This window comes from Ranitomeya variabilis, chromosome 5 (genome assembly GCF_051348905.1).
Source record: "Ranitomeya variabilis isolate aRanVar5 chromosome 5, aRanVar5.hap1, whole genome shotgun sequence".
Lineage (NCBI taxonomy): Eukaryota > Metazoa > Chordata > Amphibia > Anura > Dendrobatidae > Ranitomeya > Ranitomeya variabilis.
In genome coordinates, this window is record NC_135236.1 from 311,416,402 (window position 1) to 311,430,644 (window position 14,243).

The window sequence follows — 14,243 nt, forward strand, 5'->3', positions numbered from 1 at the left end:
CTGGAATTTTGGACCATTCTTCTTTGGCAAACTGCTCCAGGTCCCTGATATTTGAAGGGTGCCTTCTCCAAACTGCCATTTTTAGATCTCTCCACAGGTGTTCTATGGGATTCAGGTCTGGACTCATTGCTGGTCACCTTAGAAGTTTCCAGTGCTTTCTCTCAAACCATTTTCTAGTGTTTTTTGAAGTGTGTTTTGGGTCATTGTCCTGCTGGAAGACCCATTACCTCTGAGGGAGACGCAGCTTTTTCACACTGGGCCCTACATTATGCTGCAAAATTTGTTGGTAGTCTTCAGACTTCATAATGCCATGCACACGGTCAAGCAGTCCAGTGCCAGAGGCAGCAAAGCAACCCCAAAACATCAGGGAACCTCCGCCATGTTTGACTGTAGGGACCGTGTTCTTTTCTTTGAATGCCTCTTTTTTTCTCATGTAAACTCTATGTTGATGCCTTTGCCCAAAAAGCTCGACTTTTGTCTCATCTGACCAGAGAACATTCTTCCAAAACGTTTTAGGCTTTTTCAGGTAAGTTTTGGCAAACTCCAGCCTGGCTTCTTATGTCTCAGGGTAAGAAGTGGGGTCTTCTTGGGTCTCCTACCATACAGTCCTTTTCATTCAGACGCTGACAGATAGTACGGGTTGACACTGTCGTACCCTCGGACTGCAGGCAGCTTGAACTTGTTTGGATGTTAGTCGAGGTTCTTTATCCAACATCCGCACAATCTTGCGTTGAAATCTCTTGTCAATTTTTCTTTTCCGTCCACATCTAGGGAGGTTAGCCACAGTGCCATGGGCTTTAAACTTCTTGATGACACTGCGTACGGTAGACACAGGAACATTCAGGTCTTTGGAGATGGACTTGTAGCCTTGAGATTGCTCATGCTTCCTCACAATTTGGTTTCTCAAGTCCTCAGACAGTTCTTTGGTCTTCTTTCTTTTCTCCATGCTCAATGTGGTACACACAAGGACACAGGACAGAGGTTGAGTCAACTTTAATCCATGTTAACTGGCTGCAAGTGTGATTTAGTTATTGCCAACACCTGTTAGGTGCCACAGGTAAGTTACAGGTGCTGTTAATTACACAAATTAGAGAAGCATCACATGATTTTTCGAACAGTGCCAATACTTTTGTCCACCCCCTTATTTATGTTGGGTGTGGAATTATATCCAATTTGGCTTTAGGACAATTCTTTTGTGTTTTTTCATTTAAGACAAATTAAATGAAGATAATACCACCAAAGAATTTGTGTTTGCAATCATTTTCAGGAAGAAACTGAGTATTATCTGACAGAATTGCAGGGGTGTCAATACTTTTGGCCATGACTGTAGGTATCAGACAACCCCTTTAAAAAGGAAGTGCTATTCTTACTGGATACAAGGTCGTACATACTTAACACCATATCGATCTCTAAACATTATGTGGTCTCGAAATGTCCGATTCACATCCAGATCAATCTGTCTGATATCAGGTGAAAGGTTTCTTGCTTTTTGTTTTAGAATCTAAGAAAAAAAAAAAGTAAAATGCAGCAAATTATAATACTCAGCAAATCCTTGTAACTACTAGTAATATTCTACTCATAGTAGAAATCCTTCAATTCAGGAATAATGAGATCTGATGGGTGACGGATTAGTAGTTGTAAGTATGCCTAAGAAGCAAGGTTTCTCCATGTGGAGAACCAAGTCTGTGTAATGAGACTTAAGGCCCCGTCTCACATAGCGAGATCGCTAGCGAGATCGCTGCTGAGTCACAAGTTTTGTGACGCAACAGCGACCTCAGTAGCGATCTCGCTATGTGTGACACGTACCAGCGATCAGGCCCCTGCTGCGAGATCGCTGGTCGTGTCGGAATGGCCTGGGCCGTTTTTTGATCGTTGAGGTCCCGCTGACATCGCTGAATCGGTGTGTGTGACACCGATCCAGCGATGTCTTCACTGGTAACCAGGGTAAACATCGGGTTACTAAGCGCAGGGCCGCGCTTAGTAACCCGATGTTTACCCTGGTTACCAGCGTAAATGTAAAAAAAAACAAACCGTACATACTCACCATCTGATGTCCGTCAGGTCCCTTGCCGTCTGCTTCCCACACTGACTGAGCGCCGCAAAGTGAAAGTGAAAGTACAGCACAGCGGTGACGTCACCGCTGCGCTCTGCTCTCACTGTACGGCCGGATCTCAGTCAGAGTAGGAAGCAGACGGCAAGGGACCTGACGGACATCAGATGGTGAGTATGTACGGTTTGTTTTTTTGGTAACCAGGGTAAACATCGGGTTACTAAGCGCGGCCCTGCGCTTAGTAACCCGATGTTTACCCTGGTTACCCGGGTGCTGCAGGGGGACTTCGGAATCGTTGAAGACAGTTTCAACGATGCCGAAGTCGTTCCCCTGATCGTTGGTCGCTGGAGAGAGCTGTCTGTGTGACAGCTCCCCAGCGACCACACAGCAACAAAACAGCGACGCTGCAGCGATCAGCATCGTTGTCTGTATCGCTGCAGCGTCGCTGTGTGTGACGGGGCCTTTATAGGTCATGCAAAGCTGAAAATAACCTTGTCAGAGAGGAAGAGAACAAACACTAGTGTCACTTAATGGGTATAGTAATCCTAAAAGTCAATATCGACCCTTTATAGGGCTTTTGCACAGCATATGACTTCAGATGAGAAGATAGCACCCAAATGGAGTTTCTGGTTTATGAGCAATGGGCCTTTAAGGGGTCCAAGAGTGACTTTAAGGATAGCTACATTCAATATTATTATAATATAGGCAAGAGTGACGAACAAGAGTCAGATCCTCAAAATAAAAACAAAGAATCAATATTAAAAAATATACAGTACAGACCAAAAGTTTGGACACACCTTCTCATTTAAAGATTTTTCTCTATTTTCATGACTATGAAAATTGTACATTCATACTGAAAGCATCAAAACTATGAATTAACACATGTGGAATGATACACTTAACAAAAATATAGTTCTTACCGATAACGGTATTTCTCTGAGCCCATGACGGCACCACGGAGAGAGGGGATCCGCCCACCAAGGACAGGAAACCTACAGATAAAAAGGGCGGTACCACTCTCCCGCATCAGTTGTTTACTAGAGAACAATGGGAGACTATGGAACAGCTTATTAGTTTCAATATTACTTAACTTAATTGAGATACAGCGTGACCTATCATAAAATAAACTATGGCACTATATTAACGTGCACACCCATGAGTGAAGGGAGGGAATGTACGGGTGCAGTCATGGGCTCAGAGAAATACCGTTATCGGTAAGAACTATATTTTTCTCTGTCGCCCATGACGGCACCACGGAGAGATTTCATAGATTTGTACATTCAGGGAGGGACCACCGCTTCCAGAACCCTTTTCCGAAAGTAAGGTCCGAAGAGGAGATAAGGTCCAATCTATAGTGCCTATAGAATGTGGAAGGTGATGACCAAGTAGCAGCTCTACATATCTGGTCAATCGAAGCTCCGGCCTTCTCGCCCAAGAAGCTGCCACTGCTCTCGTTGAGTGAGCCTTGACCTCCCCGGAAATAGACATTCCACTCGATGAGTATGATAGGCTGATAGCATCTGTGATCCATCTCGCCAGAGTAGCTTTGGAGGCTTTTTTCCCCTTCCAGGGATCCTGAAAGCACACAAAAAGAGAGGCATCCTCCCTACTCTCTCTGGTGGCTTCTAAGTACTACATGAAGCATCTCCTGACATCTAGTGTATGCAATGATTCCTCCTCCCTATTTTTAGGGTTAAGACAAAAGGAGGGAAGAGATATCTCTTGAGTTCTGTGGAACCGGGATGCCACCTTCGGGAGGTATGCAGGATCTATTTTGAGAGTAACCCTATTCTCTAAAAACCATGTATGAGGAGGGTTAGAAGATAGTGCCTGTATGTCGCTTATTCTACGAGCAGATGAGAGGGCGACGAGCAGGGATGTTTTGAGGGATAGGAGTTTTAATGGGATATCCTCTAAGGGTTTGAAGGGCGGTTTAGACAGGGTTTTAAGGACCAAAAATAAATCCCATTGAAGGGAACTTTTACTGGAAGTGGCCTCGAACTACCTGCTGCCCTGATAAACCTGGGAACCCACCGATTCATAAAGTGTTGTTTTAAGGGACAGATTCCCAGAGAAGCCTCTGACCGGGGTTCAAAAGGAGGTTTGGATAGGGATATAAGATCCAAGTTTAAATTCCAAGGAGGAGATGCCCAGAGAAGTCTGGGTGACCAGCCTTTTGACCACTTCCACATATTAGGGCTCAGAGTACCGGCCCCCGACCACCTGCTCTATATTTCCACGAGGAGGGGACTTGGAGAAGCAACATGTGCCTGTTCAGACTGGATTACCCAGTCATGCACCGCGGCGTCTGCTTGCGTCATAAGGGCGCGCTCTCACCCCGCGCGTGTCACTAGCCTCCGGTCCTGGACTGCGGGAAGATCAAACCAATAACAGTTAGTACATGGATAATGGAAGAGCATTAGGATGTACACACATTACTCATCCAGGAGATCACGTCTATTCCGAATCCTTAGGTGTCTAAACCCCAAACAAGGGTTGGATATTATTGCAACTAAGGAAAACACAATCCGGCAGGTAATATTTCCTAACATTACCAGAGTTGGCCTCTCATTAGAAACGCTGAAAGGGAAACGTGGATCATCGCTCCTATTTTACAGACATTACACACATATACATATCCTAAAAGGCAAGCTTGTCAGTGTTATCAGCCATGGAGGGAGTAGCCATACTCTATGGCTAGAGAAAAACAGGATTCTTCCCACCAGAGAGGTGCTGATTCGCCACAAGGTGCCAAAGGCAGACATGCCGTCCCTGGTAACCATAGTACAATAGACTTATGGGACGAGAATCTGTCTACTGGATGTTAATCAAGGAAACCAGCCTGATTGTCACATGTGGAATTGGTAAGGATTTTTTCCTTCCACCTCTTGGTATTTTCTGCTCCCAGGACAGTAGTATGTCCCTTTATAGGTTGAGAAAAACTGTTCCATACGGAAGAACTGCTAATTTACTCAGCCAATTCAAGCAAAGCTCAGCTAAGCCCTGTTGTAAAGAATAAATCAACAGAAGTTGGAACTGGGTACAAAACCACTAGGACTCTATAAGCCAGAGTTGGGGCCCAAGACAAAAATGTGAAATGGTAGATCCACGATATACCTTGTGCGTGGCTGCATAACCTAAATGAGAAGGTCTAACCCAGAGCCAAAAAAGAAAATACCAAGCCCGAAGTACTAGGAAGCACAGAGGTACTATGATACTAATGATACCCCCTAAGGCACAGAGGCACTGAAGCAATAAGATGCCCGTAAGCACACATTTTGATGCATGGAGGGGCTATTGATGCAATGTGAAGCAAAAAAGCACAATGAAGCACCAAGATGCAATATAATGCAATACAATGCATAAAGGCAATATGAAGCACTAAGATGCGACATGATGCAATACGATGCAACATGATGCACAGAGGCACTGTGAACTATGATGCACAGAGGCAATATGAAACACTATAATACAACATGAAGCACAGAGGAACTATGATGCAATATGATACACAGTGGCACTCGATATGATGCATAGAGGCACTAAGATGCAACATGATGCACAGAGGCATTCAATATGATGCATAAAAGCACAATGATGCAATATGAAGCACAGATGCACTCAATATGATGCATAAAGGCACTATGATGCAACATGATGCACAGAGGCTCTCAATATGATGCATAGAGGCACTGATGCAATATGAAGCACAGATGCACTCAATATGATGCATAAAGGCACTATGATGCAACATGATGCACAGAGGCTCTCAATATGATACGTAGAGGCACAATAATGCAATATGAAGCCCAGAGGCACTCAGTATGATGCATAGATGCACCATGATGCAATACAATGCGCAGAGGCACTCAATACGATGCCTAGAGTTACTATGATGCAAAATGATACATAGAGGCATGTAATATAATGCATAAAAGCACTATGATACACAGAGACATGCCATATGTTTAGAGGCACCATGATGCAATATGATGCACAGAGGCACTTAGTATGATGCATAGAGGCACCATGATGCCATATGACGCACAGAGGCACTCAGTAAGATGCATAGAGGCACTATGCCGCAATATGATGCACAGAGGCACGCAATATAAGGCATAGAGGCACCATGATGTAATATGATACGCAGAGGCATGTAATATAATGCATAGAAGCACTATGATGCGACATGATACAGGGACACACGACAATGCCTAGAAGCAATATGATACACAGACACGCAATATAATGCAAAGAGGCACCATGACATGCAGGGGCACTCGGTAAGATCCACAGAGGCTCTAAGATGCAATATGACACACAGAGGCACTCAATACAATGCATAGAGGAAACATGATGCAACATGTTGAACTCAATATAATGCATAAAAGTATCATGATGCCGTATGATATGGGGCAGCACGGTGGCTTAGTGGCCAGCCCTGCAGCGCTGGAGTCCCGGGTCCAAATCCCATCCAGGACAACATCTGCAAAGAGCCCGCATGCTCTCTCCGTGTCTGCGTGGGTCCCCTCCGGGCACTCCGGCCTCCTCCCACACCCCAAAGACACACCGATAGGGAATTCAGACTGTGAGCCCCACCGGGGACAGCGATGCCAAGGTCCGCAAAGCGTACTACTACTACTGCTGCTGCTGCTAAGGTCCGCAAAGCGTACTACTGCTGCTACTGCTACTACATGATGTTCAGCCACACACAATATAAAGCATAGAGCTACAGTCATGCTTGAAAATTGGCACATAGTTACAAGCAAAAGAGCAATCTCTCAGAGATACGGATAAGCCTCCACTCTGAATAGTACATCTCATTTGTCAGACTGACCCCACCCAAAGGAGCTAACTAATGAGTCGCAGCTGAAGGGCAGTCTTCATGGAGGCAAAGTGCTCCATTAACACTATATGTCCTCCCAAGGCATAGAGTAGTTAAGTTGCAAAGAAAAGTGAGACACCTGTTTATCAGACCCCCCTCACAAAAAAAAGTGAAAACCATGCTTCCAAAGGTCACTTTGAAGTCTAATCATAAGGCTCTGCGCAGACAAGACATGCAACTAACTTAAGGCAAATCATGAGATGTAGCCTGGACATATGGCCTTATTATAGCCTAGAGGTCCAAGGTCTGGCTGTGTATATGTGAAAACATACCTCACATGTGAAGCTCTAGCACAGCTTTGCACAAAGGCATGAGCTATCAACAGAACATTCCACCATGCACTTACCTGTGCTGGCTCCATACCTGCTAAAAAACAGGGGGAGCTGGTGACGCCGAGAGCCCATCATAAGGGGAAGCGGCGTCCCATCAGGAGTGCTGCATTGCTGTCAATGATTTTCTCTCCCCAATGAGGTCCAGGCCTGGCAACTCAAGTAGGCTCAGCTCAGGTGTTTCCCTGGAGAAGATTCTGGGAGAGGCAGCATGCGGCTTTTTTTTTTTTAATTTCCTTGCACACCGGGGGCCCCGGCTTTTGCAGATTGCAGGCTTACGCTTCAGGGGGGAGAGCGCCACTCTCCCCGTAACCACAGAGGGACCCCCCTGTATGTTTATCGCTGCTGTGGCATTTTTTTTTTTTTTTGTGGCTAGTGCTGCGGTTTGCGCTGCGGCCTGTGCCGCGGCTCGTGCTGCGGTTCCTTTACCGACGGATTACTGAAGCAGCCTCTTTTTATGCAGCGGCGATTCCCACCGCTTGATTCAATTATGCGCCTGCGTAGAAGCGCCTCTTCCGGTGCCTGCGGAGTGTGCCATTATCGCTCTTTCCAACATGCAGTTTCAAGATGGTGCCGCACATGACCCGCTGCCCACCGGAGCTCCCGGTCTTTTTGCAGCCTGCCCTAACGCGCGGTCCCTGCACGCCGGTCGGCTATGCAGTGTGCAGGCTGACGCTTCCAAAGGGAGAGCCGCGCTGCTCCTCCCGCAACCACAGAGGGACCCCCCTGGATGTTGCCGCTGCTGCATCTTACCTAGGGAGGTGACCGCGAACTCCATGTCACCTCCCCCGCACACCCTAGAGGCCCACTAGCCCCAGCGGTGGCGCTTCGGGTGACCACACCAGCCGAGGCAGAGGGACCCCAGCTGCCTGAGTCGGACTGATTGGCCCCGGAATCCCACGACGATCTTCCTTCTGGTAAGTCTGTAGGTCTCCCATCAAGGACAGGAAACCAACTGATGCGGGAGAGTGGTACCGCCCTTTTTATCTGTAGGTTTCCTGTCCTTGGTGGGCGGATCCCCTCTCTCCGTGGTGCCGTCATGGGCGACAGAGAAAAAAGTGTGAAACAACTGAAAATATGTCTCATATTCTAGGTTCTTCAATGTAGCCACCTTTTGCTTTGATGACTGCTTTGCACACTCTTGGCATTCTCTTGATGAGCTTCAAGAGGTAGTCACCGGGAATGATTTTCACTTCACAAGTGTGCCCTGTCAGGTTTAATAAGTGTGATTTCTTGCCTTATAAATGGTGTTCGGACTATCAGTTGTGTTGAGCAGAAGTCTGGTGGATACACAGCTGATAGTCCTACTGAATAGACTGTTAGCTTCTTTTTTTCTTGCCATAATACAAATTCTAAGTAAAGAAAAACGAGTGGCCATCATTACTTTAAGAAATGAAGGTCAGTCAGTCCGAAAAATTGGGAAAACTTTGAAAGTGTCCCCAAGTGCAGTTGCGAAAACCATTAAGTGCTACAAAGAAACTGGCTCACATGAGGACCGCCCCAGGAAAGGAAGACCAAGAGTCACCTCTGCTTCTGAGGATGTTTATCCGAATCACCAGCCTCAGAAATCGCAGGTTATCAGCAGCTCAGATTAGAGACCAGGTCAATGCCACACAGAGTTCTAGCAGCAGACACATCTCTACAACAACTGTTAAGAGGAGACTTTGTGCAGCAGGCCTTCATGGTAAAATAGCTGCTAGAAAACCACTGCTAAGGACAGGCAACAAGCAGAAGCGACTTGTTTGGGCTAAAGAACACAAGGAATGGACATTAGAGCAGTGGAAATCTGGGCTTTGGTCTGATGAGTCCAAGTTTGAGATCTTTGGTTCCAACCACAGTGTCTTTGTGCGATGCGATGCGATTCACCAGAAAAGGTGAACGAATGGACTCTACATGCCTGGTTCCCACCGTGAAGCATGGAGGAGGAGGTGTGATGGTGCTTTGCTGGTGACACTGTTAGGGATTTATTCAAAACTGAAGGCATACTGAACCAGCATGGCTACCACAGCATCTTGCAGCGGCATGCTATTCCATCCAGTTTGCATTTAGTTGGACCATTATTTATTTTTCAACAGGACAATGACCCCAAACACACCACCAGGCTGTGTAAGGGCTATTTGACCAAGAAGGAGAGTGATGGGGTGCTACGCCAGATGACCTGGCCTCCACAGTCACCAGACCTGAACCCAATCGAGATGGTTTGGGGTGAGCTGGACCGCAGAGTAAAGGCAAAAGGGCCAACAAGTGCTAAGCATCTCGGGGAACTCCTTCAAGATGGTTGGAAGACCATTTCTGGTGACTACCTCTTGAAGCTCATCAAGAGAATGCCAAGAGTGTGCAAAGCAGTCATCAAAGCAAAAGGTGGCTACTTTGAAGAACCTAGAATATAAGACATAATTTCAGTTGTTTCATACTTTTTTGCCAAGTACATAATTCCACGTGTTCATTCATAATTTTGATGCCTTCAGTGTGAATGTACAATTTTCATAGTCATGAAAATACAGAAAAATCTTTACGAGAAGGTGTGTCCAAACTTTTGGTCTGTACTGTATATTTTCAAAAATTCAAGCTTTATGAAATAATGCTCGAATTCTGGGTTCTATTGCTCCTAAATGCTGTACATTTAAAAGTACCAAGCAATGACTGTTAGGCTAGTTTCACATTTGCGTCTATGTGCGCAGAGAATCATCTGCTACCGCAAACGCAAGATAACACAGCGTTTTATCTGCATCAGCTTACGCATGACGGCAAAAAAAAAAAATGCAGAGTTTGCATACTTTTTTACATGTGTTTGCACTTTTTATGTGCATGCGTTTGATATTTCCAGGAGGGCGTGTCTCAATGGGCTTGTCGAAATCAGTTCCTGGACATGCGCAGTCCAAAGTACGCAAGAGTATCGAACGCATGCGTACACAAAGACATGCATGCGTTCCCATATTCAGCAACATGTTTTTTAACGCACTCATCCGCATGCCTGCGCATATTTGACGGAAATTGGCTGCCTCAAAAATTCCAATATGGTGCGTTAGCCGCGCCCCAGAAAAAATGCATGCGTAAGCAAATGCGGGAAAATGCATGCAAACGCATGCACCTGCGTCTACAATGTTAAAGATAGGAAATCAAGACGCATGTGGATGTATGCGTCAGAAACACTGCGGACACAACCGCAAATGTGAAACCAGCCTTAATGTGGCAGATTTTCACCAGAGACTTCAGTTTCTGCAATGTTGAGGGTGGCATGTATGAATAAAGGTCTACAGAGAAAACTGTAAAATACAACAAAACCTTACTGTGTAAAGATCTTTTTTCTCATCTTTTAGTTTCGGGACGTCAAGTATTAGAGACCATACTTGACCACGCAGCTGAAGGGGAATTCCTTTGTAAATTCTTCTGTGCAGCTTTAATAAAAAGAAAATATATATATGGATATTCATGGAGTGTTGGTGTTCCAGCAAATACGGCTTCATTTACATGTTTTGATGTGAACATCTTTTTGAAGGTGGAAAACTTATTGCATCTATGCATATTTTCCCAATTCCACTGTAAACAGGCCTACTCCTGAAAATTGCAATAAGCATCTTCCCCAGTGAATATACATTAGACAGCTGCCCCCCATCTCCCTTGAGGCCTCCATACACATAGGTTTTGCTGCGGCTACTCTAGCAGCGGGTCATCTCACATAGAACAATGCATTGTCCCGGATTCTTATTTCCCCCCAAAGTTACGGTAACGGTCGGAGGAGAGTCAGGAGGCCACTGTAAACAGCCTGCTGGCTGATCTGTCGGCTTTAGTCTACTGCGACCTTTACACCGTGCAAAAATAAATCATGAAATGGGACAGTTGGAAAATAGGACCTGTATAAAAAGTCCCAGGCATTACCTTTTCTGAGTTCTTGTATTTGTCCCAGCTCTTCAACATTTTCAGCCATTTGGAAGTTCGCTCAATTTCAAGAAATTTTTGCTAAAAAAACAAAGAATTGAGACATCATCAACTCAATGCCGGACCCTCCAAGTCATGTCATGTTCAATAATAACTTATCTTACACTTGCTTATAATATTTAAAGGGAAATAGAGACGAGCATCTTGACTGTATGAGGACATTCTTTGTCCATGCTGTAGGCCTTCAGTAACTTCGTGGTTGGTTCTTATTGATATAACAAGCTGCATAATTCCTTTTGCTGTACGTATAGTCCGTGTAAAGAGTGATTTCATTGTGAAGAGCACAAGTAGCCACTTCTCACAAATCTGTAGTCCCGATGATGCCTTAACAACAGTTTTGTGATAAATAATCACAGTCACAATCTCTTTGTATTCCCAGTGTGGATGGGCAGTCAGGTGACTTAGTGTACATGATCTTCATACTTGCAGTCACATGCCAACTAGTCTCACTCAGCTTCTCTCAAAAGAGAACAGAAGCACAGGCAACTAGTAGACAGGTGACCGCAAGAATGCAAATTGCATACGTACAGTTAAATAACCGCACACCCGCATTGGCAAATACAAGGAAAGTTTATCACACACTGTCAAAAATTTGGCAATGACTGCAGAATTTTCATTTCAACCCAGACTACCTGTTTAATATAGATAACTTAGTTAATATTCAGATTTAACCCTTTAGTGACCATGAAGAAGTCTTTTTACTGACTTGAGACATAAAAGAGAATAGCATCCCCTATCAGCTGTACACTAGGTACTGCATTAGCCACAATCCGTGTCGGCACTGACCACGGCCGTATAACCCCCTCAGAAGCTGCCATCAGTAGTAATTATGGCATCTAGATAGTTAACAGAGCGGCACCCTGAGATCATGATTATGCAGTCCTGATGTTTGCCACAGCAATTCACTGACACAAAATGGCAGACTCTAAGGACGTTATTTAAGTTGAAAATTTCTAATATTTTTTGTTTTAACATTTTTGGAAAATTTCTGACATTTCTATAATCGAACACAAAACATATCAACTTAAATTTACCATTAATAAAGTATAATGTGTCCTGAAAAATCTCACAAATTACTGGGATATGTAGAAACATTCCAGAGTTATTGCCACATAAAGTGACATGTCAGGTTTTAAAAGTTTGGCCTGGTCATTAAGGGGTTAAGAAGTGGCAACAGTAGACCTACATTTCTGTGACCATCCAGTGATACTTAAAATGCACTTGAGTTAAAGGAGGTTTCCTCTACTTTAACTGTTAATCTCAAAGGACACAGAGTGGGAAAATATAAAACACGCACACAAAAAAAATTCCCCACCCATAGTACCCTTTTTGGAGCGGTGCCACTTCTCCCCTCTCGCTATGGTGTCTCTCACTGGGCCAGATATGGGGCGTAATGTTACTGCCGCAGACAATTCTGCCGATCAGATGGAATAGAAAGGCTGCAGTGGTTATGTGACCCCCCCCTTCAGAAGGAAATGCTCCGAGAGCAGTGGAACAGTGTGGAGAGGAGGAGAGGAGGGTGGAAGCTTTATTTTTCTTCTAAACTCCTCCCTGGGCCCAATGAAAAGAACTTTAAAGTAAAGGGGAAACTACCCATGAGTATTGCCAACCAGATTCATTTCAAGCTATTGAATGCTGGATTAAAAGTTATTTTATTGCATTTATGACTATAAAGATCAGCCAGGACACAGCTGGGGGTAACATAGCTAACATAGCAGGAAGCCTGAGTACATCATCCATTACAGACTGATTGTTCATGCGAGTACCTATATGACACAGTGGTAGTACTTGTCATGTTACATGGGTAGCACGAGACACCGTCTGTATAACAGAACTCATTCTTCCGAATGTCACATTCACAATCCATGTAACGTTCCTAGCACCTGCTCACACTTGGGATTTGGGTGGGGGAAAAAAAAATCATTCAGTGAATACAAAAGAAAAAAGACCAAAAATGTATCATAAAATAGCAACAGAAAAAGACAAAAAATCCCACAATAACGTTACCAATACACTCATGTGTCCTCCATACAATGACCACTTGCGGGTTTTATTATTATTATTACTACTACTTGTAGGCATCACAGTCCTGGATTCTTTTTGAGAGAAAATCTAAAAGAACCCAGATCTGGTGTAATGCACTAGATGTATAGAACGTTGTCCGTACATACCCGGTCTATTGCTCCATCGTGGATTGGTAGTTCTTCTTCACTAAAAGGGAGAGTAAACGAGAGGTGAATGAGTAAGCTGCATGACATGTCCTCATCCAGTTAGGGGCAGTACAAGCACAGACATCACTCCTCTCCGCATTCAGTGGATCAGACAGCAGGATCACAGCCAAAGCGCACATAGGCTCCGAGCTGCAGGGGAAGTTTCCAAATTTATTGTACTCATCCCCCACCCTAAAAGGATGCAATTAAAGCATTGTGTTTCCAAGACCTTGTCAGTAGATGGTTAATAGAGCGACCAAAGGGACTGCTGATATCTAATACTAATATTATAAAGGAAAACACATAATGCAATTCTGAGGAACTAGACCAAGACTTTATATATGGCTTCAAAAACTGTAGAAATATACAAAGACCAACCGTTACACCGATGCCTCTACCTTGTGCCAGTCATTACACTGGCTACCCATCCACTCCAGAATCCAGTACAAAACTACTACCCTCATCCACAAAGCACTCCATGGCTCAGCACCACCCTACATCTCCTCTCTGGTCTCAGTCTACCACCCTACCCGTGCCCTCCGCTCCGCTAATGACCTCAGGTTAGCATCCTCAATAATCAGAACCTCCCACTCCCGTCTCCAAGACTTTACACGTGCTGCGCCGATTCTTTGGAATGCACTATCTAGGTTAATACGATTAATCCCCAATCCCCACAGTTTTAAGCGTGCCCTAAAAACGCATTTGTTCAGACTGGCCTACCGCCTCAACGCATTAACCTAACTATCCCTGTGTGGCCTATTAAAAATAGAAAAAAAAAACAAAACACATAATCAGGTTCCTTGCATCGTGTTCTCATACACTTTATGCAG

At 44.6% G+C, this 14,243-nt stretch overlaps 1 protein-coding gene across 4 annotated transcripts in view; it reads right to left on the reverse strand.

Moving 5' to 3' along the window:
* USP6NL (USP6 N-terminal like) overlaps positions 1-14,243 on the reverse strand; it is a 239,042-nt gene that overhangs the window by 74,117 nt on the left and 150,682 nt on the right. For all 4 annotated transcript variants that reach the window (XM_077264568.1, XM_077264569.1, XM_077264570.1 and 1 more), the window contains 4 exons: positions 13,375-13,414; positions 11,144-11,224; positions 10,555-10,662; positions 1,392-1,501 (listed from right to left, as the gene is read on the reverse strand). In XM_077264568.1, coding sequence (XP_077120683.1) covers positions 1,392-1,501; positions 10,555-10,662; positions 11,144-11,224; positions 13,375-13,414 — 339 coding nt within the window. The remainder of the gene's footprint in view (positions 1-1,391; positions 1,502-10,554; positions 10,663-11,143; positions 11,225-13,374; positions 13,415-14,243) is intronic.